Source organism: Ranitomeya variabilis, chromosome 2 (assembly GCF_051348905.1).
Source record: "Ranitomeya variabilis isolate aRanVar5 chromosome 2, aRanVar5.hap1, whole genome shotgun sequence".
NCBI classification, from domain to species: Eukaryota; Metazoa; Chordata; class Amphibia; order Anura; family Dendrobatidae; genus Ranitomeya; species Ranitomeya variabilis.
This window is the reverse complement of record NC_135233.1, coordinates 32,034,138-32,059,435: the sequence shown is the minus strand read 5'-3', so window position 1 is coordinate 32,059,435 and position 25,298 is coordinate 32,034,138. Positions and strand designations below refer to the sequence as shown.

Here is a 25,298-nt window from a genome sequence, read left to right as displayed (position 1 = left end):
AATGAACATGCTGCGTTTTTTACCGCGATGCGTTTTTTTTTTTCGCGGAAAAAAAAACGCATCATGTGCACAAAAATTGCGGAATGCATTCTAAATGATAGGATGCATATGTATGCGTTTTTATAGCTTTTTTATCGCGAAAAAAAAAGCGAAAATTCCTGAACGTGTGCACATACCCTTAAAGTCTTTAAACTCAAATTGTGAAAAGTGTTCAAACACTTGCATTAAGTTTTAGGTTGAAATCTTCATTTTGAGACTTCCTGACATACAGTGTGTAACCTGCTCTTAGTATGTGGCCGCGGCGCTCCCGGTAATAAGTATAAGATGTGAGGTCTGTGCACACAGTAAGCCGCTGCCTTCACTAGCTCTCTAGTATCAGAACAGCGAACTCTCAGAAGCAGCAGCACAACCAGCCGTGTAAAGTAGTTGCACAGACTCTACATTAACAAAAATCGTAGTTACTTACCGATAACGGTATTTCTCTGATCCCATGATGGCACCACGGAGAGAGGGGTCCGCCCCCAGGGACAGGAAACCTACAGGTGAAAAAGGGCGTACCTCTCCCCCACATCAGTTGGTTTACAGAGCCTTATACAGAACTTCAGCTGCAACTTAATGTTTACACAAATTAAATTTAACAATTTTTACTTAACAGAGGCACCGTGACTAAGGGTAACTAACTATACATTATAATGTGCACACCTGTGTGTGAAAAGGGAGGGAATATACGGGTGCCATCATGGGATCAGAGAAATACCGTTATCGGTAAGTAACTACGATTTTCTCTATCCCCATGATGGCACCACGGAGAGATTTACATAGATTGTAACTTTTTAGGGAGGGACCACTGCCTCTAGAACCCTTCGACCAAAGGTGAGATCAGAGGAGGTCAAGTCTAAGCGGTAGTGTTTGAAAAATGTAGACTGGGAAGACCAAGTGGCCGCTCTACATATCTGTTGTATTGAAGCGCCCGCTCTTTCCGCCCAGGATGATGCCACTGCTCTGGTCGAGTGCGCTTTTATATTCTCCGGGATGGCCGCCCCGCTGGAAGAGTAGGATAGGGCGATGGCATCTCTTATCCACCTCGCTAGCGTAGCTTTTGACGCTTTCTGTCCCTTCCGTGGACCCTGGAAGCAGACAAACAGAGCCCTATCCTTCCTGCACTCCCTAGTGGCTGACAAGTATTGGAGTAGACACCTTCTAACATCAAGGGTATGTAGTGTCTTTTCTCCCTCATTTTTGGGGTTGGGACAAAATGAGGGCAGGGAGACCTCTTGTGTCCTGTGAAATTGTGACGCGACTTTTGGGAGGTAAGCCGGGTCTGTTTTTAGAACGATCCTGTCCTCAAAGATTTGAGTGAAGGGAGGACCTGCGGATAGTGCTTGTATGTCACTAACGCGACGGGCTGAGGTTAGGGCCACTAAGAGTGTTGTTTTTAAAGATAGTATCTTTAGGGGTGCGTCTGCCAAGGGCTCAAAAGGAGATTTGGTTAGTGCATTTAGAACAAGGTTTAGATCCCATGGAGGGGCATTATGCAAAGGAACAGGTCTTAATCTACCCGAGGCTTTGATGAATCTCACGATCCATCGGTTTCTGGCTAGATCACAATTATACAGCGCTCCCAAGGCTGCTACCTGAACCTTTAGGGTACTTGTAGCTAGCCCTTTCTCCAACCCCTTTTGCAGGAATTCAAGGATTTTATCTATTGGGATCTCCCCCCTTGGGTCAGCCCCCGATACGGACATGAATTTTTTCCACACTTTGCCATATATTTTGGTGGTTACGGGTTTTCTACTCTGTAGTAATGTGGACACCAGATTGGACGAAAACCCTTTGCTGCTTAATAGCTTCCTTTCAAAAGCCAAGCTGTCATGTGTAGGCTTTTTACATTGGGGTGACACACTGGGCCCTGGGATAACAGATTTTGCGTGTCTGGTAGAACCCACGGGCTGTCTACGGACATCTTCCTCAGCCAAGAAAACCATATTCTGCGAGGCCAGAATGGAGCTATGATTATTACTGTTGCCCCCTCCTCCCGAATTTTCCTCAAAACTAGGGGAATAAGGGATATTGGAGGGAACGCGTAGGAGAGGCGATAGTTCCAGGGGACTGTGAGAGCGTCCAGAGCTACTGGCCCTCCCCGGGGGTCGATTGAGCAGAACTTCCTCACTTTCCGGTTCTGATAGTCCGCGAATAGGTCTATTTCTGGCTCTCCCCAACGCTTCACTATTTGGTTGAACACCGACTGTTTCAGCTCCCACTCCCCCTGTTTCAAGCGTGTTCTGCTGAGGAAGTCTGCGGTCTGGTTTTCTGAACCCTTTATGTAAAGGGCCGTTAGGGACTTCAGATTGTGTTCTGCAATGTAGAAGATGGATCGGGTTTCTTCCATCAGTGTTTGTGACCTGGTGCCCCCTTGGTGGTTTAGGTATGCTACCACTACCTGATTGTCCGAGAAGACTTTTACGTGGTGGGAGCGGATGATTTTTAGGAAGTGCATTAAGGCGAGTTTTACCGCTAGCAGTTCTTTCATATTTGACGAGGTCAGCTGTTGATTTTTGTCCCAGTTCCCTTGTGTCACCTGACCGTCTATATGAGCACCTCACCCCCAGGGGCTTGCATCCGTCGTTAGGATTTTTTCTGTTGGTAGTGACCAGGGGACCCCCTTGGTAAGATTTATCGGGTCCGCCCACCACTGTAGGGAGTGTATCGTAGTTGGAGATATGCTTAACTGCCCGTCTAAATTTCCTCCCAGACACAGGCTTGAACTTAAAGTCTCCCATTGTAAGTCCCGGGAATGGCACTGTGCCCACTGCACTGCCGGGATACAGGATGTCATGGAGCCCAGCAGGGACATGGCTTTCCTGAGTGTGGTGACCGGGGATGTTGACAGCTGTACCGCTGCCTGTGTCATTTTCTGAATCTTCCCCTGAGGAAGATAACACGTTTGTGTGGTTGAGTCGAGGACTATCCCCAAGTACTCCTGTACCTGTGATGGGACTACTTTGGATTTGGTAAGGTTCAATAGCCAACCCAGGCTTGACAGAGAAGTCATAACCAAATCCAACTGCTGTTTGCAGTGATGGAATGATGTCCCTGCTACAAGGAGGTCGTCCAGGTAGGGGACTATCAGGATATTCTGTTCTCGTATATGCGCCATCACTTCCGACATTAGTTTCGTGAAAACCCGGGGTGCGATAGCTAACCCAAAAGGGAGGGCCCGAAACTGATAATGTTTCACCTCCCCCTGGATATTCACTGCTAGCCGGAGGTACTTTTGATGATCCTTGTGGATCGGTACATGATAGTATGCATCCCGTAGGTCTAGAACAGTCATGAAACATCTGGGAAAGAGTATTTTTACGCAAGATTTTATTGTTTCCATTTTGAAGTGTGGGATCTCGAGAAAACTGTTTAACTTTTTGAGATTTATTATTGTCCTGTATGACCCATCTGGCTTCTTTCGGAGGAAGAGGGGAGAATAGAAGCCCATGCCTCTTTCCTGGTGAGGGACTTCCTGTAGGACCTCCTTCTGGACTAGGCCTAGAATTTCTTCCTGAAGAGCCGACTGTTCTTGAGACTGTCTCTGTGGTGTCACCATGAAGAGGTTGTTGGGGGGAATGCGGAACTTTAGCTTGAGTCCTTCTCGTACTATGCCTAGTATCCAGGGACTGCTTGAAATTTTTTCCCAGGCTGGGAGAAACTTTGTCAGTCTCCCGCCAACCTGGGGGACACCTTCATTGAGTTTTTTTGTTGTCGGGAGTGGGTTTGTTGAATAGGAACCCTCTGGTTTTATTTCTTTTTTCCTCCCATGTTTCTTTGTTCCCTTTCGGAGGTTTTCTCCGCATAAATTTTTTATTCCGAAAGGAACGTCTGTATGATTGGTTGGGGAAACCAGGGAAAGACTTTTTCTTGTCCTCGGCTTTCTCGAGGATGTCATCTAGCGTTGCGCCGAACAAGAATTCACCCTCACAGGGTATTGAGCAGAGTTTTGTCTTTGTCTGAAGGTCCCCTGGCCAACATTTTAGCCACAGGGCACGTCTTGCGGCGTTTGAGAAGGCGGCAGCCCTGGCTGCTAGTCTGGCCGAGTCTACTGATGCATCCGCCAAAAAGGCTGCTGCACCTTTCATTATAGACACTGATTTTTGAATTGTGTCTCTTGAGACTCTTCCCTTTAATTGGGAATCCAAGTGCTCAAGCCACACCATTAGCGCGCGAGCTGTGCAGGTGGCCGCGACAGCTGGTTTAAGCCCGCCTCCTGCCGCTTCCCAAGAGTTTTTTAGGAAAACCTCGGCTTTTTTGTCCATCGGATCTTTTAAGGTACCCATGTCCTCAAAAGGTAGGGCAAACTTTTTTGAGGCCTTTGCTATGGCCACGTCTAATTTTGGTGCTTTACTCCAGGACGAGCATGCTGGGTCATCAAATGGGTATTTTCTTTTGGGGGTGAGGAGAGCTTTTTTGTCTGGCTTTTTCCACTCTCTTTTAATTAGAGAGTGAATTTTCTCATTTACTGGGAATGCTCTTTTCCTTTTTTGTTCCAGACCGCTGAACATTATGTCCTGCGCTGTTCTTTTAGGTCTCTCCTCCACTATCCCCATTGTTGCTCTGACTGCTTTCACTAAAGCGTCTGTTTCCTCGATAGGGAAGCAACTGCGCCCCCCCTCAGAGGATACTGAAGAAGTGTCAGAGGCTGACGAATTATTTGAGTCAGATAATTCACTCTCTGACTCGTCCGCACTAGATACGGGGGACTCGGGTGTTTTCTTATGTTTTTTCTTTGTGGCTTTAATGCCTTTAATGGCACTTTCCACCTGGATTTTTATTAACGACTTTAATTCGGATGCAAATGATGGAGTTTCCTCCTGAATCGTCTTTTTTATACAGACGCTGCATAGTCTCTTTTCCCAGGAGGAAGGCAGCTCGTCTGAACATATGGCACATTCTTTGTGCTTAGTTTTGGCTGTACTTTTTCTCCCCTAGAACAAAAAGAGCCCTATATTAAACTCAGCACTTTCACGTAGATCACTCACCCCCTGTGGATCAGAGATACCGTCTCGGGCCTGGGGACTGTATCCGCTGGAATCGTCGCCGGCCGTGTGGTTTTTGCAGACCCCCGACTGCGTTGAGACTCTGATCGTCCGCTGCTGCTGCGCTGTACAGAGGACGAGTTTCCTTTGCGCTGCTGCTGTGGGTGCAGACGCCGCTGCACTTGTGCCTGCTCAGGAGATCGCTGGACAGCTTCCTGCATAACCTGCTGCTCGCTTTCGCTCATGGTGGCCTCCGCACTGTCTGGTGCACTTTGGAGTTTGAATTTGCCACCCTTTTCCCTATGCTGGCGTTCTTTTATGCATTTGCCGGCGAAACCGGAAGTGACGGTTTGCGCATGCGCCCGCACAACTTCCGGTCTCTGTCAGCTTCACATGAGGGAATGAATGTGGTGGGACGCCGGCGCGCGCGCACTAGCGCTGCGTTTTTGCGGTGATGGCGCCGGTGAGCGCACCAATTTACCGGTAATGACGCCGGTCCGGCCCGTTTTTACTTGGGCTTTTATGGTAGGATAGCCGCCGCTACCCCCATATTACCATCCAGAGTCCTCCGGTGACCGCCGTCACCCGCTCCTTATCCCCCTCTTTTTTTTTTTTTTTTTTTTCTCTGTGGAAGGCAGACTGGATCCTTTCACTGCCTTCCTCCACTCACCCATGAGGCCCGCCGACCCCTGTGGTGGTGCTTCAGGAAAGGGAGAAAAAAAGAGGGAAAAAACCGCTTGATCCAGCCGTAACAGGGCGCCCCCTGTTAGAAAGTCGACTGCATCAGCCCCTGGAACTCCACGAAGAATCCTTCAGGTACGTGCTGTAGGTTCCCCGTCAGGGACAGGAAACCAACTGATGTGGGAGAGAGGTACGCCCTTTTTCACCTGTAGGTTTCCTGTCCCTGGGGGCGGACCCCTCTCTCCGTGGTGCCATCATGGGGATAGAGAAATAGGACGTTTTTAATTATAGAGTATTAGGAAAGTTGCCTAATTTTACATTGATGAAGCAAATCTTAAAAAAATAAATGACCTTTAACACATCCATGTCTGAAATCATGTCTGGTCACAAGAAAATGAAGTCGGCAAAGTGCCACTACCCAAACTCACCACCAGGCGGTGTCAACATCACCTGCTTATTCTTACCTCTTCTGCAAGATGGTCAAAGCCGTAGTTGTAGAGCTCACACACGTAGTGTCGCTGCAGCGTGTCCTCATTTACTTGGAGTTGTGGCGCCAGCTCCACGGCGAGGGTCGGCCAGTCCAGCAACTTCTGCTCCACATCCGATTTGGCTTCTTCCGTCTTCACTGTAATCTGTGACTGGAACTGCGCCTGGACGGCTGCACCGATCAGCTTCATTAGAAACTGAGAGAAGACAGAAGATACGTACAGATTCAACGCTCTTCACCATTATTGTCCATAAGACAGACGTCAGGGGCGGCATTGTGGGCGCGTACCTGCTGTCGTAGGCTGACTAGACTAGGATCCATGTCTCCACTGGGTAACAGCTGAATAGACGTCAGATCTTTGAAAAAGGCATTCTTCCCCTGTAGTAACATAACAAAGTTACTGGTCTACTGGTACAAAACGGCAGGGAAGGGCTAGAAGAAGTGGCTCATAAGTGAAGAAGCAGATTTCTCTGCTAAGATACAAGTTTCACTTGACTTTTGATTTATGTAACCCTTGACGATCGTACAATTCTATCTTTCCCAATGTTCAGTCTAATAGACTAAGATAGAAAGAAACTGCAGCTGCATCTCCCTCCTCCCTGGCTTATGCTTAAGGTAAAAAATAGATAAGAAAAAAAGTAAAGTTTCATATATTCAATAAGTTTACTGATTAATACAAAAAGGGCTTACAGCCATCACTAGGAAGATGAAAAGAGACTTCTCACCATGACACACCCGGCCTGAACCAGAGACGGACATCTCACCTTGCTGTCGAAGAGAGCGAGAGGTTTAGCGGACTTGAGGGAGAAGTGCATGATGGCGTACATGATGACACACAGCACAAACTGGTGTTCTACTAAAGGATAGTGAATGTGCTTCTGCTCCAGAGCGAGCTCCACGATAGAGCTGGGACCTTCCACCGACATCCACGCGTCTTCTACCTCCAGCAACGGGGGAGACATCTCCTCGCTGCTGACATCGGCCTGAAGACGAGACTGTTACAAGAGCGGATACACAGAACCCATCTACCACCCGCCGTCCATCTACTGTATCATCCCCCTCTCTGTGGTTTCCCAATATTTTATCCAGAAGAACTAGCAGAAGGCTCTTCCTAATGTACAAGAAGGTGATAGTTACCTCCATCATGGTCTGCAAGAGGTCGTAACAACTTCCCAGGAAGGTGGTCATAGAAGTATCGCTCATGCCCACATCCTACACAGTGAGAGGAAATGAGTCAATCACATGTATGGGAATATAATCACACATCCATAATCCTGATAATGGGAGATTGGAAATACACTGGGGGTCCGGGGGTCACAAGTACAAACTTTAATGGAGCCGCAACTTTTGCCAGATCGTAGACTTTAAATGGGGGACAAGGGACCTTTATTATTGTGATCGGTGGTGATGGGACCCCCAACAATCTCCTAGTTATTAACTATTCAAGGGCTAGAGGATCATTTTCCATTACCAGAATTACCCCTCTAAGCTCCATACACCAGCAGTGTCGGCTGTACCTACCCGTCTACACAACCGATCTTTTGGCGATTTCCCAACCTAAAAAGAAAAAAAAAAAAATCAGCAGCAAACGTGCGAGACGCTAACAGCGCGGGATCGAGCCGCTCTTCTGATAATCGCCTATAATGCATGTGCTCACCTTATCCATGAGATAAGCGGCGGCTGAGAAGCGTTTAATAATAAATGTATTCCACATCATCAGGGACAGCCCTAAAATACAAGAACGTGACATTAGTACATTCCATCACAAAGGCAAATGGATACAGAACAGCGGATAAACGTAAGATCGGGGGAAATTCACACTGTCCCCGAGAATGGGGTCCTCCGTCTATCCTGTGAACAGTACCTAGCACGCACGACCACCGCTCCATTCACAATATCGGAGGTGGTCACACGTGCACTACAGCTCCTATAGGTGGTCATGCCTGCATTCATACAGGGGACCCAGGATCGGTGGGCGTCCTAGCAGTCATACCCCGACAAATCATACAACTTTAACGATTGGTGACTTTCTATGCCACTTACCAAACTGCACGTGAGCATTACTAATGTTCTTTAGATGATCCACGGACCGGACTAGAAAATGAGCTTCCTGTAAGGACAGAGCAGAGACCTGGTGACCGCACGTTTCACTATATATATATATATATATATATATATATATACACACACACACACATATATATGCACATACACACAGTATACACTCGGCATTTTCTAGCAGCAAATTAACAAATTAAAGGGGTGGTCGTCCAGGCACACAGTATTGATGACCTATCTGCAGGACAGGTCATCAGTAGACCAGTGGTGGTCTGACATCCGGCGGCCGATCATATGTTTTTATTCTTTTTTTTTTTTAAACACTTTGAATAGAGCTGCACTCATAGGTTGGAAAAAAAACCTAGGTCCATCAGCCGCTCCGTTCAAAGTGATTACATCCAACCGGAATAAAAAAAACAAACAGCTGATTGCTGGCGATATCGGGCGGGTGTCACACCGTCACTAATCTGCCATTGATAACCTATCCTGCAGATAAGTGATTAATAGCGTATGCCCGGACACTCCCTTTAACTATGGACTCATCAGTGCAGATGAGAAGACCGTTCACCTCGGGGTCTTTGTTCCACTGAACCATATACTCCCAGCAGCAGTGAGCGAGTAACACGTCCAGATCCAGACTACACGGGAAATGCTGGTACACCGAATACAGCAGATCTACGACTGACAGGAAACAAACAAATCAATATATGCATCAATGAAGAAGTTTAGACAAGTTATCGCTTACTGCCCAGCTGTCATTCTCTTGCATTGAGAGCCTTTGTCTTTTATAGTGCAGAGCTTGTTTCCATGGAGCCCGGCCTCTAGAGCTAAGCCCAGTGTGCCCAGAACTCATATTCCAGGAGAGAAGTTAACTCTTAACATACCAGCCACTTCTCTCCAGCCCATTAATGCTCACCCCATTACCCCTCTGTTTCCCTGTACCCACTCCCTTTCCCTACCACCCCATACATCCTTTCACCCTTCCTCAGTAGATCAAGGACTAGCACAATCCCCCTGAAACAGACGTCACTGATGATACTTGTTTCAGGGTGGCATCAGAGACTTGTTTCAGTATCCCTGCACGCCCTGGGGGTTCTCAAATGAAGAGTCAAACAAAATAGGTAAAAAAAAAATAAAGTAGTTAGATAGCGAAGTGAGGGAACGATACAGAATTTGTAATTAAAGTATATTAGAAAATATTTTTTAAAATCCTAATTATCGATCTATTTAATGTCATAATCTGTTAGTTTCGGACCACCCCTTTAAGTCTCTCTTAATCCCTTGTATGTGCAAGGATTTGGAATGTATTCATATAAATATCATTCTGGATTTGCTCGTACAAATTAATGGCATTTATCTTGTTACCTTGACTTTCCTCCTTGGCATCTTCTGACTTTGGCGTCTCCACAATAGCCACCGCCATGTTGCTGGTCTCCCCGGGCTCCTGTGCTCGGTGCTCCTCAGAGTTGCTCTTCTCCCGGGCAAGCTTTAACATCTCAGGGCAAATGTCTTGTTTAAACACCCACTTGGCCACGGTGTCGGCAACGCCGCCTGGAAACAAGACATAGTGAGGAACATAATACACTGCATATAGGAGAGTCGTGTGATAAATTGCCGCCTCCGTTCACCTTTCCCGCTTTCCAGAAGCTTCTTAATGGAGAGCTTCCCGAGCGGCTCCACCTGCAGCGAGGACACTTTACTCGTCTTCTTCAGGCCCTTGCAGTGCAGCAGTGTCTGGAGGATAAGACAGTCTTCCAGCTGCTTCAATAAGAGCTTCCAGTACTCCGTGTCCAGGGACAGCGCTTCCCAGGAGTCCGTCATGGACTCGCCATCATCCTCCTGCAATGATTTCGGAAACTAGGAGAAGATCTATTGTCAGGTCGGTGGGAACGAGTGGACACAACTTATGTATAAATGGTATCATTATTTGCAGTAAAGAGGCGCAGAGCCTGAGAGCTAACAGGAAGGCAGCAGCACGGAGAAGTCAGACATAAGAGAGCAGGAGATGTGGAGGACAGAATACCAGCAGCTCTAAAGACAAGAACATAATGAGAATGATAGGAGTAGCCTTCACCAACGTAATAAATTATAAGGGCACCCAGCAGACCCTCCTCATAATGGGACCAGTAAAACAGTACACCTGCGCACCGACTTTCTACAGAACACAAGCTATTGGCAATTACTTAGCACTAGAAACTGTGCACTTACCTTCTTCCCTGCCAGGGTGTTGGTGATGTTGGCAGCCACGGAGTGCCCAACGTGGGCGCACAATAATGCAGCTCCATTGCTGGTTGACTGGACACAAGCAGTTCGCATCTGCTGCCACCAGGGGGAGACAGACTGCAAATCCCAAGTCTCATCTATGGCCACTAGCGGGGGATAAAAATAGCGGTTGATCCAATGTGTCCCCCAATACAGAGCCACGTCTGGGGGGTCTAGAACTCAGCAGCCTCCACAAACTTCATAGTCCTGACCATACAGAATCACCACCCTTATATTTGTAGCACTACATTACCCATCTGGGTTTTTTTTTACTATTATTAGAATTATTGATTCTCATCTACCAGGTTTCTCAAAAGTAAATTTCCCCCAAACTTTCCTCCTGAAAAGCAAAAATGAGTGAACCCCGCCTATGAATCTTCCCGGCGCAGCCCCTTCTCCCTGCGCAGCCCCTTCTCCCAGCACGCACCTTTCATGCTGCTTAGTCGGGACAACATGTTATGGAGGCAGCACAAGGACTGCGTGTTCTCCAGGATCTCCTTCTCCTTCCAGAGCCAGACTTTGACAAGTAGAGACTGTGACAAGACACAAACAGTGAGGACCCAAAGTAAAATACCGAGACTCGACCTTGTCTGTGACGTATTTACCCGCCGTGCAGGCCAACTGCAGCCAGATCTACTCAGATGAGTGGTGTTGGCTGCAGTCGTCTGCACGGCGGTGTGGTCGGGGTGAACCGTTCAGGAAAAAAAAAAAAGTATAAAAGATGAAGGGCGTAATAGGCACTGCAGACGCTTTGTTGTGTGAATCTTCTGACCATAGTGATGTGAACAAACATTTAATGAGTTTCCGCTGCGCTTATATCGCACCGTGCTGCAATCAGGTGATAATAAAGCACATGTCGTACCAGTAATAGCTGCGGGCCGAGTCCTGCCTTCTCCAAGGTCTCGCACATCTCCTGCGTGGAGCATTCGCCGTGGAGACACTTCCAAAAAAAGAAGCTTCCTGTGCAAAATACAATGAGTCATAGTCACAGCCGCCATTCACGCTGCATAACAATCGTGTACAAGGAGAAGAACAGAATGACATGGGAGGATGGGTAACTATATACACCCGCAGATGCTCCGAAGATGAGATTTAAAGGGGTATAATCCCAGACACAGCGGCAGGACTGACCGTCCACTGTGTATGGAGGTGCCACGACTCAAAGAAGAGATGGGCATATTATATTTCAACATGCCCGCTTCTTTATTCTCACAGGAGACAAGTCACGGCCAGAGATGTCAGGCAGCTGCTTACTACCGTCGCCATATGTAGAGCCCCTGCACGCTGGGACAAGCATTGAGTGCATGGCCACCATATGGCCTACAAACTTTAATATGCAGGGAGTCTGTACATTTGCATTTGTGGCAAATAATAACGGCAGATAATACATCAATTCTGATAAAAGCATGCCTAGTGCGGCCGGGGATGTGCTCACCTAATGCAATGTATTCCTCCTCACTTATCTTCTTCACACTAATAACCTCCGGCTCACACTCCAGGTACTCCAGGAACGCCCTCACTGGTAACACTCCATGTTCATCGTCTGCAAAGCGGACGCCGGTTCTCGTGTGCTCCTGCCTGTAGTTCCGGATTAAAGTCTGAAGCTTTGTCAGCTCGTCCTCCTCCAGCCTCAGCAGCAGGGCCAGATCCTGGGGAAAACAAAGAGGTAAAGACTGACCAGTGACACTCACACATAGGCCATACAGTCACCGTACACACTGTGGCTGATCATGCTGCCTTTATTTTTTTTGACACCTCGATAGGTATTCCAGCTGAAAACGTGAGTACGTCAACAAAAGTGATGAGGAGATTGGATGAATTGCTTGTATTAGACCAAATTCACACAAGTCAGATTTGCATATTTCAACTCAAATACCTTTTATTACAAGATCCATGGAAGAAATCAGAGTTTCTGCTTTGAAATCTGTAGGAGGATTAACTCCATTCAGTGTGACTAATTAACATGGTGCTAATACCTCGGTTTTTCCTTGCAGATTCCTCAGACATTAGTAACCTGCTTAGGCTTCTTTCACACTTCAGTTTTTTGGCGTCAGTCACTTCCGACATAATGACGGATCGACGGATCCGTCACAATAGTTGAAAAAACGGATGTAACGGATCCGTTTTTTTGACGGATCCGTTACTCGGGGGTTGTATATACTATTTGGAGCATGCGCAATTGAAAAAAATTGAAAAAACGGATTGGGGCGACGGATCCGCCGAAATGACGGTCGTGACGGATCCGTCGCCCATAGGTGGCCATTCTATGAAATGACGGACGCGACGGATCCGTCGCGATCTGCCATTTCAATGCAGACAAAAAACGTTGCAATGACCGTCAATGTCTAGATGACGTCCGCCAAATTTTGACGGATCCGTCGCATGACGGATGGAACGGACGACCATCCGTCACAATCCGTCGCTAATGCAAGTCTATGGGGAAAAAAACGGATCCGTCGAAAAAAAAAAACGGATCCGTTTTTTGAGGAAAATGGCGGATTTAGACTGACGCCAAACAACTGAAGTGTGAAAGAGGCCTTATTGGTTTTGCACGAATTTTCGCTCTGAGTGCAGGATTTTTTTTTTCCTAGCATGTGAGTAGTCTTTGTGGAAACTTCATGTGCAGGATTTAGATCATCACCAGATCTAATGTGTGAGAACAGCCGTAGTCATGTGGTTGGGGGGGGACTGGGATCTCATTTTATTGGCTTGCCCTCCCCTATTGCTAAAATACCCCTTTAAAAGCAAAATCGCTTTATTTCAGGGTATTCTTGACAATGCAAATTGGGTCTTCAGAGAGGGAGAGGACTAGAACTCTTGAGCCACTGCGCCACTTCTGAAGTTCTAGTCCCGATCCTCTCTGAAGAGACCCAGAGCAGCATTACATAGCGTATAAGTCTCCTCACTCTGACATGCCAGGCTTGTCACTCTCCACAAGAGGAAAAAATTACTCCTTAGACCCCAGGATATTCTTGACAAATCCTTGATTTAAAATAAAAATAAACTATTAAAACTGATCCTGTACATTATTTTGTTGTCTATTGCCAGGTGCTTACTTTGGTAGACGGTGCGGCATCGGTTCCCAGTGAGTCGGAGCTGATATTTTGCACGGATGAGTAAAGATGTAGAAGTTTTAATTTGTTCTCGCAAAACGCAAGCAGACCCTCGTCCACGTACTCCACCTCTGCGGGCAAATACACATTGTGTCAGGGCGGATTTCTTGTGTACGGGGGCATCTCCATCACCAACAGGTAACCCGGACCTATGGACACAGTGATGAGGCAGAGCCAGTGCAGCCGCAGATGACTGATGCCAATATCACCAAGGTTCCAGGTTGATGCGCAGCCATGCCGGACTAGATCTACTCATTGGCGTACGCATAGAGACCAGAATAAACGTTTTCGCACACTTCTCCAGGACATCAACAACTTGGCTAAGAAACATAGAAGACCCTGAGTATAAAGACACGAGTTGTCAATGTCAGTCTGGTACCTTGACTCCGGAGAGAGTCCAGCAAGGTCTGTGTGACGCTGGTCAGGCAGGGGAGGGGGACGCGCTCACTGGCCAGGAGGCTTTCCAAGGCCTGAAGATGGATCAGAAAAATCAACATTATAACAACATTCCCTCTGTAATAAAGCAGAGGCACAAACTCCTTGGATCTTCCAAAAAAATCACAACAAAAAATAAATATATACTGTATATGAGACCAAGGACGATACCTGTTTCTTAGTGGCGGGATATTTAATATCCAGGAGAATCTCCTTTGCTTCGGCTTCTAAGCGTTCTACAATATAAGGGAAGATAATTAGCAAAAATAAGACATTATTAATTATACACTGACAGTGACAGTAGCTCCCCCTACTGGTGACTGTAGGCAAACAGAATTTTACAGCTTATAGGGGTAGTTCTACCTTTAGACATAAATACAAAGAATATGTCATAAATGTCTGACATAGGTGTATCCAAGCAATGGGGTCTGCAGCTATCCCCAGAAATGGAGTTTCACAAACCAATCCTGTCAGATAAGGTGGTTGACACATCATGCTGAAAGGATAAATAAATATCTGACAGAAAGGATCACACTTTTGGGACCAACAACTATCAAGAGAGTGGAGGATGCCGGCGGAGGTGTGTGCCGCCCTTAAATGGTCCCGCGAGTGGAGGTGTGCCACCCTTTAATGGTCCCATGACTGGAGGCGGCTGGTGGAGGTGTGTGCCACCCTTTAATGGTCTCATGACTGGAGGCGGCTGGTGGAGGTGTGTGCTGCTCTTTAATGGTCCCATGAGCGGAGGCGGCTGGTGGAGGTGTGCCACCCTTTAATGGTCCCATGACTAAAGGCGGCTGGTGGAGGTGTGTGCTGCCCTTTAATGGTGCCATGAGCGGAGGCGGCTGGTGGAGGTGTGTGCTGCCCTTTAATGGTGCCATGAGCGGAGGCGGCTGGTGGAGGTGTGTGCTGCCCTTTAATGGTGCCATGAGCGGAGGCGGCTGGTGGAGGTGTGTGCTGCCCTTTAATGGTCTCATGAGCGGAGGCGGCTGGTGGAGGTGTGTGCTGCCCTTTAATGGTGCCATGAGCGGAGGCGGCTGGTGGAGGTGTGTGCTGCCCTTTAATGGTCTCATGAGCGGAGGCGGCTGGTGGAGGTGTGTGCTGCCCTTTAATGGTCTCATGAGCGGAGGCGGCTGGTGGAGGTGTGTGCTGCCCTTTAATGGTGCCATGAGTGGAGGCGGCTGGTGGAGGTGTGCCACCCTTTAATGGTCCCATGACTAGAGGCGGCTGGTAGAGGTGTGCCGTCCTTTAATGGTCTCGTGAGCGGAGGCGGCTGGTGGAGGTGTGTGCCGCCTTTTAATAGTCCCCTGATCGGAGGTGGCTGGTGGAGGTGTGCCACCCTTTAATGGTCCCGAGTGGAGGCGGCTTGTGGAGGTGTGTGCCGCCCTTTAATGGTCCCATGACTGGAGGCGGCTGGTGGAGGTGTGTGCTGCTCTTTAATGGTCCCATGAGTGGAGGCGGCTGGTGGAGGTGTGCCACCCTTTAATGGTCCCATGACTAGAGGCGGCTGGTAGAGGTGTGCCGCCCTTTAATGGTCTCGTGAGCGGAGGCGGCTGGTGGAGGTGTGTGCCGCCTTTTAATAGTCCCCTGATCGGAGGTGGCTGGTGGAGGTGTGCCACCCTTTAATGGTCCCGAGTGGAGGCGGCTTGTGGAGGTGTGTGCCGCCCTTTAATGGTCTCATGAGCGGAGGCGGCTGGTGGAGGTGTGTGCGGCCCTTTTATGCTCCCCTGATCAGAGGCAGGGGGTGGAGGTGTGTGCCGCCCTTTTATGGTCCCCGGAGGTGGCTGATGGACGTGTGGGCGGCCCTTTTATGCTCCCCTGATCGGAGGTGGCAGGTGGAGGTGTGTGCCGCCCTTTTATGGTTCCCGGAGGTGGCTGGTGGAGGTGTGAGCTGCCCTTTTATGCTCCCCTGATCGGAGGTGGCGTGTGGAGGTGTGTGCCACCCTTTTATGGTCCCCGGAGGTGGCGGATGGAGGTGTGTGACGCAGTTTTATGCTCCTCTGATCAGAGGTGACAGGTGGAGGTGTGTGCGGCCGTTTTACGGTCCCCAGAGGTGGCTGGTGGAGGTGTGTGCTGCCCTTTTATGGTCCCTGGAGGTAGCTGGTGGAGTTGTGTGCCGCCCTTTTATGCTCCCCAGATCGGAGGCGGCGGGTGGAGATGTGTGCTGCTCTTTAATGGTCCCATGAACGGAGGCAGCTGGTGGAGGTGTGTGCTGCTCTTTAATGGTGCCATGAGCGGAGGCGGCTGGTGGAGGTGTGCCGCCCTTTAATGGTCCCATGAGCGGAGGCGGCTGGTGGAGGTGTGCCACCCTTTAATGGTCCCATGACTAAAGGCGGCTGGTGGAGGTGTGCTGCCCTTTAATGGTCTCATGAGCGGAGGCGGCTGGTGGAGGTGTGTGCTGCTCTTTAATGGTCTCATGAGCGGAGGCGGCTGGTGGAGGTGTGTGCTGCTCTTTAATGGTCCCATGAGTGGAGGCGACTGGTGGAGGTGTGTGCTGCTCTTTAATGGTCCCATGAGTGGAGGCGGCTGGTGGAGGTGTGCCACCCCTTAATGGTCCCATGACTAGAGGCGGCTGGTAGAGGTGTGCCGCACTTTAATGGTCTCATGAGCGGAGGCGGCTGGTGGAGGTGTGTGCCGCCTTTTAATAGTCCCCTGATCGGAGGTGGCTGGTGGAGGTGTGCCACCCTTTAATGGTCCCGAGTGGAGGCGGCTGGTGGAGGTGTGTGCTGCCCTTTAATGGTCTCATGAGCGGAGGCGGCTGGTGGAGGTGTGTGCCGCCTTTTAATAGTCCCCTGATCGGAGGTGGCTGGTGGAGGTGTGCCACCCTTTAATGGTCCCGAGTGGAGGCGGCTTGTGGAGGTGTGTGCCGCCCTTTAATGGTCCCATGACTGGAGGAGGTGTGTGCTGCCCTTTAATGGTCTCATGAGCGGAGGCGGCTGGTTGAGGTGTGAGCCGCTCTTATGTTCCCCTGATCGGAGGCGGCGGGTGGAGGTGTATGCGGCCCTTTTATGCTCCCCTGATCAGAGGCAGGGGGTGGAGGTGTGTGCGGCCCTTTTAGGCTCCCCTGATCGGAGGTGGCAGGTGGAGGTGTGTGCCGCCCTTTTATGGTTCCCGGAGGTGGCTGGTGGAGGTGTGAGCTGCCCTTTTATGCTCCCCTGATCGGAGGTGGCGTGTGGAGGTGTGTGCCACCCTTTTATGGTCCCCGGAGGTGGCGGATGGAGGTGTGTGACGCAGTTTTATGCTCCTCTGATCAGAGGTGACAGGTGGAGGTGTGTGCGGCCGTTTTACGGTCCCCAGAGGTGGCTGGTGGAGGTGTGTGCTGCCCTTTTATGGTCCCTGGAGGTAGCTGGTGGAGTTGTGTGCCGCCCTTTTATGCTCCCCAGATCGGAGGCGGCGGGTGGAGATGTGTGCTGCTCTTTAATGGTCCCATGAACGGAGGCAGCTGGTGGAGGTGTGTGCTGCTCTTTAATGGTGCCATGAGCGGAGGCGGCTGGTGGAGGTGTGCCGCCCTTTAATGGTCCCATGAGCGGAGGCGGCTGGTGGAGGTGTGCCACCCTTTAATGGTCCCATGACTAAAGGCGGCTGGTGGAGGTGTGCTGCCCTTTAATGGTCTCATGAGCGGAGGCGGCTGGTGGAGGTGTGTGCTGCTCTTTAATGGTCTCATGAGCGGAGGCGGCTGGTGGAGGTGTGTGCTGCTCTTTAATGGTCCCATGAGTGGAGGCGACTGGTGGAGGTGTGTGCTGCTCTTTAATGGTCCCATGAGTGGAGGCGGCTGGTGGAGGTGTGCCACCCCTTAATGGTCCCATGACTAGAGGCGGCTGGTAGAGGTGTGCCGCACTTTAATGGTCTCATGAGCGGAGGCGGCTGGTGGAGGTGTGTGCCGCCTTTTAATAGTCCCCTGATCGGAGGTGGCTGGTGGAGGTGTGCCACCCTTTAATGGTCCCGAGTGGAGGCGGCTGGTGGAGGTGTGTGCTGCCCTTTAATGGTCTCATGAGCGGAGGCGGCTGGTGGAGGTGTGTGCCGCCTTTTAATAGTCCCCTGATCGGAGGTGGCTGGTGGAGGTGTGCCACCCTTTAATGGTCCCGAGTGGAGGCGGCTTGTGGAGGTGTGTGCCGCCCTTTAATGGTCCCATGACTGGAGGAGGTGTGTGCTGCCCTTTAATGGTCTCATGAGCGGAGGCGGCTGGTTGAGGTGTGAGCCGCTCTTATGTTCCCCTGATCGGAGGCGGCGGGTGGAGGTGTATGCGGCCCTTTTATGCTCCCCTGATCAGAGGCAGGGGGTGGAGGTGTGTGCGGCCCTTTTAGGCTCCCCTGATCGGAGGTGGCAGGTGGAGGTGTGTGCCGCCCTTTTATGGTTCCCGGAGGTGGCTGGTGGAGGTGTGAGCTGCCCTTTTATGCTCCCCTGATCGGAGGTGGCGTGTGGAGGTGTGTGCCACCCTTTTATGGTCCCCGGAGGTGGCGGATGGAGGTTTGTGACGCCGTTTTATGCTCCTCTGATCAGAGGTGACAGGTGGAGGTGTGTGCGGCCGTTTTACGGTCCCCGGAGGTGGCTGGTGGAGGTGTGTGCTGCCCTTTTATGGTCCCTGGAGGTAGCTGGTGGAGTTGTGTGCCGCCCTTTTATGCTCCCCAGATCGGAGGCGGCGGGTGGAGGTGTGTGCCGCCCTTTGATTCCATTTCTCATGTTTGCACTTAGATTTCTAGTTCTATAAAATAAAAGAATAGAATATTTACCGTGATTTGGGGCTTTGGCCTTTAACAATGTGGACAGCTTCTTCACTAGATGCAGATCTTTTGCCCTTTCACATTTTTTATCACTGGAATACAAATGACATATTCCGGTACAATGTGACCACCATGTACAGTATTCTGTAGTCCCACATCCGGGTGTACCGTGATGGACAGCCACACTTTGACAGAGAAGCAGTGAAGATTATGTTTTATTTTTGGGAGTAAATGTAGAAACCTTTTGAGTCTAAGGTCTAAGCCCGACTGTTATCCCTGCTTTCTACCGGTTCTGATGCACACGGACACATTACAAGCTCAGCTGCGTTATCATCACCTACCGACTGCAAATGCAGCTCAGGAGTTTTATTCTATGATGCCTTATTTTTACCGCTCTGCACCTCTTTCGGGGTTGTTCTCTGCAGCTTCAGCGCCGATGCACTATTTGACCCTTTGATTGCCAAGTCCAAGTGTGACCATAGTTTGCTCCCCTTTTAATTTGGAACACTGGCTTTTCCTAGTGACACATTATGGGACTGAATGAGCCCCGCACACTTAGGGGAGTACTAGAAAAAGAAAGTCATGGTGCCACAGGGAGTAACGGATTAGAAAGCAAAAGTAAGCGGCTACATTATAAAAAGGCACATAAAAATGTAAAAAATAAAATGTGATCATTTGGTATAAAAAGAATGCAATTTCTCCGAATGCTGAGTAATGTGGTCTCTATGAGTTTCCCAGAGATAGGGGTGGAGGGGACGACGACTAATCTAAGGCGGAATCAGATTATAAATATTTATGGCCTATAATACAAGGCAACACTAGTCCTGAAAAACTGCTCAATGTTACCGAACCCAACACTGAACACGCTGCACCCTGCGATCTAGAACATACAGCAAAACAGATGTGCAGCTCTGTATGGAGGATTGCAACAGTACTGACGCCCTCCTCACCACTTACCTGAGCGCCAGATGGAACGGGATGTTGACGGTCCTGACATTTCCGGACACTGGGTCGATCAGACAGATCTGATAGGTCTGCGGCTGCCAGCCTTGGCTTGTCACATTATTTAAACCCATGATCTTATACCCGGGGTACAGCAATCTACAAGAGAGAATCCCGTCAGACTCGTTTGCACACTTTCCTCCCATGGAGCAGGGACGGTGCTGTATGGTGGTGTGTGTATTCGGATGTCCGTGTCCTGTAGGGCTCATTACGTACCATGATGACCATACTCTGAATCAGGGCTGTAAACCTTTTCCTTTAAGGATCAGTCGAGATCCCAGAGGTCAGACCGCTGCAAATCATAAAGTGATGACATATCCTAGCGCTACGCCATCACGTTATGAGATGGGCACACCTTAAAGGGGGCCGAGTCCCCTAATTCACCCTCAAAGAGGAGTAAACGGCAGTAAATGCCGCCATTCAAGTGCATATTAACCATTTCCCGCAGTAGGATGCACCACCTTGTTACTTAGCGCCAATAAACATGGTGATTTGTACTAAATACTGCAATACTGAAGTACTGCACTATATACTACAAGTAATCAAATCATCACTGGTGCAAGACTCCAAAAGGAAAAAAAAATTAGTGAAAAATAATAAAAAACTTTATAAACAAAATTATTAATTGGGTTGTATCTGTTTTTCAACGATATACTCATTAAAGTCCCGGGGTCACCATCAAAAATATTTTTTTTTAATATTATTTATTAGTATTTCATTTATTGTTTTGCTAAGTTTTAGTTAAGCATTTTTCTTCCATTAAAACACACAAAAAAAAAACAAGTTTGTTATGGCAGTAATCACACTGACCTTAAGGATGATGACACCTGGTCATTTTTACAGCACGATAAACGCTGTAGATTAAAGAATTCCACAAACAGTGATGGCATTACATTTTTCTTTCACCACTTCACTCCACTTAAATTTTTATTTCTTGTTTTTCAGTACCTTAACTGGCAAAGTGAATGATGTAATTCCAAACTACAGCTTATACAGCTATGTAAATGCAAAAAAAAAAAAATTATGGCTCATGGAAGGAGAGAAAAGTCAGCTTTTCTCCTGCAGACTACGCCAGTGTAGTTTAGTGTCACGTAGGAGGTATACACCAGATTAAACCATTGTAGGCTAGTGTCATGTTGGAGGCGAACACAGCCTGAAGCCCTGTCTCTGCTTATGGTATTTTGTAGCTAAGCTTTTCTTCCTTTGTCCTTTAGGAAGTGAAACAGAGGGGAATGGCTTATCCGTGGTACCGATACAGAAGACGTAGTCTGCCAGGGGTCAGGCCGCGTCCTCTCATCTGTATGGCAGGACCATTTTTTGACACCGTTGGCGTTCATGAACCGGTGCGAACGGTCCTTGATCCTCCCTTGTCTCCTGTTGCTGTCCTCTTTAATATCATACTTTGTTGGCTTATAAACACGCACATCAACCCTTCAGCCCAAATGTGGTGTGACCATAGACGCCACAAGTAGACCTCACCTGCAGTGTTTCCCCACATTGAAAGCCCCTACGCGGGGTCCTTGCTGAGTGCTCCACACCTCCAAGATTCCCCGTCTGGGGGCGTAAATGACCAAGAACTGGGCGACTCTGCAGGGACCCTGTGTACTCCCAAATGGAGAGAAGTGTCCTCTCTCGGCCACTCTCTCATGCAGATCCTCCACTATCTGCATCCAACCGATCTGAGCGTCACGATAACCTGAACCAAACAAAATTTAGAAAATGTTATTTGTGGCGTCATTAAAACAATGACAAATACTGCTAAATGTGCTTCATATCTATGTGTAAGAATATCAGATCGTAAGCTCTGTTGTCACAGAACCCGGCCGAAATAAAGCTGCCAATACGGGACACGGACAGACAGTGTGCTCTCATCCAGACCTAGCACCATTTTACTGAGCGAGACGCCGGCAGCATTACCCTTCCACATGCGTACTGCAATTCCTCTTCCTACATCCAGCAGGATCACTCTCCCAAAGTCGTCGGTCACCGCGGCCAGGGTGTTACAGGGCGACAGACTGATGCCCTCTCCGTGACGTCGGGAATCTGGGAGGCCAAATCTACAAGTGAAGTTCGGAGACATTTGGTTTAAGCAGCTCGGCTTTACAAACCACAAGAGAAATTTCCAACTACACATTATATGACAACTATAGGAATGGGTTAACCAAACCATGTCAATGGCTAAAACAAGGAACCCTACAGGGCAATATGTGAGTGAGGGGCAAATGTGGACCTTGCACGATCATCATCATCTAGTGTCTCTGTTGCCAGAAAGTGCTGGGCAGCCAGAAAAGTTAGGATTTAAGAAATAAAGTTCGGCAAAACCTTTATATGGACTTGAGCTGATAAGAGCAGCGCATGCTGGGAAGATGGTCGCATGTGCATACTATTGACCCAGTAAGAACAAAATGAAAAGGTCAGACCTATAATGAAATGCAGACCCCCTACCTCTACTCAGACCCCTAAATAATTCTGATTCCAGACTTGATCCCTAAATTTTAATGATTTAAAATTTCCAAACAAGCATAACTTACTTGTTGAAGACCTTCTCTGTCCAGTGTCGCCTTCTTTACTGCTCCCTGACAAGTTTTTTGCTTGTTTTTTACAAAGAGCACTATAAAAGGTCCTACAACACATCACCGCTGCAGCCAATCTCTGGCCTCAGTGGTCTCCGAATCAACGCTGAGCCTGGTGATTGGCCCAGTTAAGTAACTTTTGTCCAATCTTGAATATCCCCTTTAATTAAGATCCTAGATGAGATCTCCAAAAACGTCAGAGCCTTAAATTAATTTAGCCCCTTAAATCAGTTAATAACAAACTCCTAAATTATTTCAGAGCCAAGATCAGACCCCTAACTTGCTTGAGATGGTGATTTAATGACACAGACCAGACACAGAAAGAACAGCGCCATCTTTACAAGTTATTGTTACCGGACAGCCAGGGGGGTGGCCGGCTCGACCTTCGGTTTTTGCTTTTGCTGTGGTTCCTCCTCGTGTTTGCTCCTCCAGCCCAGCCAACCACTACAATGTAGAGGGATGGACATTATTCACAGATATTACAGCTGTGGTCACCTATAGTAACCGCCGCATCCCGACAAATAATACGGAAAATGTACAAGAAATACCTGGCGGCACTAAAGAGGGCTGAGGTCAGTTTACTGGCCACGGCGAGAGCCACGTGGGATAATAATGGCTGCGTACTGCCCTGTAACGACAGATGTGTGACACAATGAGAAAGTAAAAAAAAATCATCTAAAAAGTACAACAAAAATGTCTGAACCGTTGCGATACTGACCTCCAGGGCAAAAAAGAAGCCAGTGAATGGGTTAGAGCCCACAGTAATATACTGAGACATGGTGGGGGGGCTGCTCTTTATGGAGGCGTTAAAGCCTCCCAAAACGGAGGCAGTCTTCATCTGATCAAAGGGAGAGAGCGCCATGACACCTGGAGACATAGAAGTAAGTCTAGAATGAACAAATCATGGAGGAGGATGATCTCCCCAATAGTGGTGCCCCCTGCGATACAAGCCAGCACACAGCCCTTGTATTCATGGCTGATTTACTCACCAACGCTGACATGATCCACAATGGAGTCAATATCCTGAAGACCCCATTTCTTGTAAGCCAGAGGAGGGGGCTGGACATTTTCATTGCCAGATGCAGCAGCTGGGAAAAAATAAAGGAAAAAAATATAATAATAATTTACCATCACGTGTTTCTCAACACAGTGATCCAGAACACTGCCCCCATCCCTTATGGGAGATATGCAAATGCATGTAGAAAAGCTGCGGAGACACCATCACGTGTTTCTCAACATAAGCAATGAATAGCCAGGTCTTTCACCGGGAAGGAACAACCACGGGAAGGGCAGCATCCAATAAAGGAAAACCACTTATGCCAAAACATGGTATCCATCCACAGACAGCTGTTTCGGGGTTGTTCCTTCCCCGAGGTCATTCATCCTTATTTTTATAGCCTTTTCACTAGGCACTGCTCCTAATAGCCAGTTTCCTACTCCACACTGATGAGGGGCAAATACCCCGAAACAGCTGTCTGTGGATGGATACCATGTTTTGGCATAGGTGGTTTTCCTTGCTATTCATTGCTTGCGTTGAGAAACACGTGATAGTGTCTCCGCAGCTTTTCTACATGCATAATAATAATTTACCATCAGATTTAGGATTATCCAACTGTATCCTAAATAGAACTACAAGTCCTACAGACGCTGGACCACTGGCATTAGAGGCTGCTGCATCGCTGAAGCTATAGGGGGGTCCTTCAATTCCCCCACAGTTTATCCTCCATTTCCTTACAGCTAATCTCCACTGAGACGGGTACTCGCCGGCTGCGCCACATCCTGCATGGTATAAGACCCAGTAAAGCAGCGCCAGTACTGAACAGCACACGTCTCAGGAGCGAGGGGCGGCAAGTGAATGGAGGACAGTGAAACCCTGCAGAACATTACAACCAAGGAATGCCGGTGCTGCTAGCAGACGACATATTTCTTGCAGCCTTAGCTCAGTACGAAACGTATTTCTTAATCACGCAAATGGTGCAGATAAGTAAAGCTCCTAATTATCCTGAAGACGTGAGAATAGTGGGGATATGGCACAAGCCTCTCGGCGTCTTTCTGCCCCTGGCAATGCAAAGAAGGAATAAAACATATTACACCTAAATAGTGAGATGTTGTCAAATAACTTGTGATGAGCAAACGTGCTGGGATAAAGTGTTATCTCAGCATGCTCGGGGCTAACAGTGTGATTTCGGCGTGCTCTACTAACATGTTCGAGTCCTCGCTCCTGCATTTCTCGTGGCTGTTCGACAGCCAAAATACAAGTAGGGATTGCCTGTTTGTTAGACAATCCCTGCATGTGTTGTGGCTGTCGAACAGCTGCGAGAAATGCAGGAGCGAGGACTCGAACATGTTATTAGAGCACGCCGAAGTCACTCGGTTAGCCTCAAGCATGCTGAGATAACGCCTCACCTACCCAGCACGCTCGTTCATCACTACAAATAACTTCTGCCCACGCGGATACACAGACACCATGGAAACGCTCCTACAAATGGACGGACGCCGCACTATGGGCATGTAAGGGAAAAATACAAGAGCAGACTTATCCATCCTCGAGTAAGTAGGTATCAGATGTGAGACATAGGGGCGATAGGTGCAGCATTTGTATTCGAACAATTTCATTATTTCTTTTTGCGCGGTGATCACTAGAATAAATCTCAGTCAAATATGGTATTTTAATTTTCCTGTGTAGCCGCCATCGTTAAATGGGTCCACTGCGCCCTGTTAGTGCATTTGTTTTGAGGCCTAGGCAGGTAAGCATTTCTGCCTTTTTCTTGGCGTTTTTTATAGATTTTTGGAGGATTTTCACGTCCTCTTTCTGTGGTTCTGATATTTTAATTTTCCATCATTTTCAAGAATTCTTCTTATTGTCAGTGAATGAGAACATTCTTCCTTATACCTAGACCTAAATCATCCTCTGAGTTAAAGTCTGGACTTCATGGTGATACAAG

The 25,298-nt window shown here is 48.4% G+C and overlaps 1 protein-coding gene across 2 annotated transcripts in view; it reads right to left on the bottom strand.

Moving 5' to 3' along the window:
• Nucleotides 1–25,298, bottom strand: part of RAB3GAP2 (RAB3 GTPase activating non-catalytic protein subunit 2) — a 54,901-nt gene that overhangs the window by 2,905 nt on the left and 26,698 nt on the right. Inside the window, exons 9-33 of one of the 2 annotated variants that reach the window (XM_077282242.1) lie at nucleotides 23,343–23,441; nucleotides 23,072–23,220; nucleotides 22,902–22,981; nucleotides 22,708–22,797; nucleotides 21,698–21,837; nucleotides 21,260–21,476; nucleotides 19,736–19,879; nucleotides 18,788–18,870; nucleotides 14,232–14,296; nucleotides 14,005–14,095; nucleotides 13,569–13,696; nucleotides 11,948–12,161; nucleotides 11,375–11,472; nucleotides 10,940–11,045; nucleotides 10,459–10,619; nucleotides 9,879–10,107; nucleotides 9,616–9,801; nucleotides 8,819–8,931; nucleotides 8,236–8,302; nucleotides 7,850–7,920; nucleotides 7,714–7,749; nucleotides 7,330–7,404; nucleotides 6,957–7,175; nucleotides 6,481–6,570; nucleotides 6,170–6,388 (exon numbers count right to left, since the gene is read on the bottom strand). In XM_077282242.1, coding sequence (XP_077138357.1) covers nucleotides 6,170–6,388; nucleotides 6,481–6,570; nucleotides 6,957–7,175; nucleotides 7,330–7,404; nucleotides 7,714–7,749; nucleotides 7,850–7,920; nucleotides 8,236–8,302; nucleotides 8,819–8,931; nucleotides 9,616–9,801; nucleotides 9,879–10,107; nucleotides 10,459–10,619; nucleotides 10,940–11,045; nucleotides 11,375–11,472; nucleotides 11,948–12,161; nucleotides 13,569–13,696; nucleotides 14,005–14,095; nucleotides 14,232–14,296; nucleotides 18,788–18,870; nucleotides 19,736–19,879; nucleotides 21,260–21,476; nucleotides 21,698–21,837; nucleotides 22,708–22,797; nucleotides 22,902–22,981; nucleotides 23,072–23,220; nucleotides 23,343–23,441 — 3,170 coding nt within the window. The remainder of the gene's footprint in view (nucleotides 1–6,169; nucleotides 6,389–6,480; nucleotides 6,571–6,956; nucleotides 7,176–7,329; nucleotides 7,405–7,713; nucleotides 7,750–7,849; nucleotides 7,921–8,235; nucleotides 8,303–8,818; nucleotides 8,932–9,615; nucleotides 9,802–9,878; nucleotides 10,108–10,458; nucleotides 10,620–10,939; nucleotides 11,046–11,374; nucleotides 11,473–11,947; nucleotides 12,162–13,568; nucleotides 13,697–14,004; nucleotides 14,096–14,231; nucleotides 14,297–18,787; nucleotides 18,871–19,735; nucleotides 19,880–21,259; nucleotides 21,477–21,697; nucleotides 21,838–22,707; nucleotides 22,798–22,901; nucleotides 22,982–23,071; nucleotides 23,221–23,342; nucleotides 23,442–25,298) is intronic. The other variant, XM_077282243.1, reaches the window with a different exon arrangement.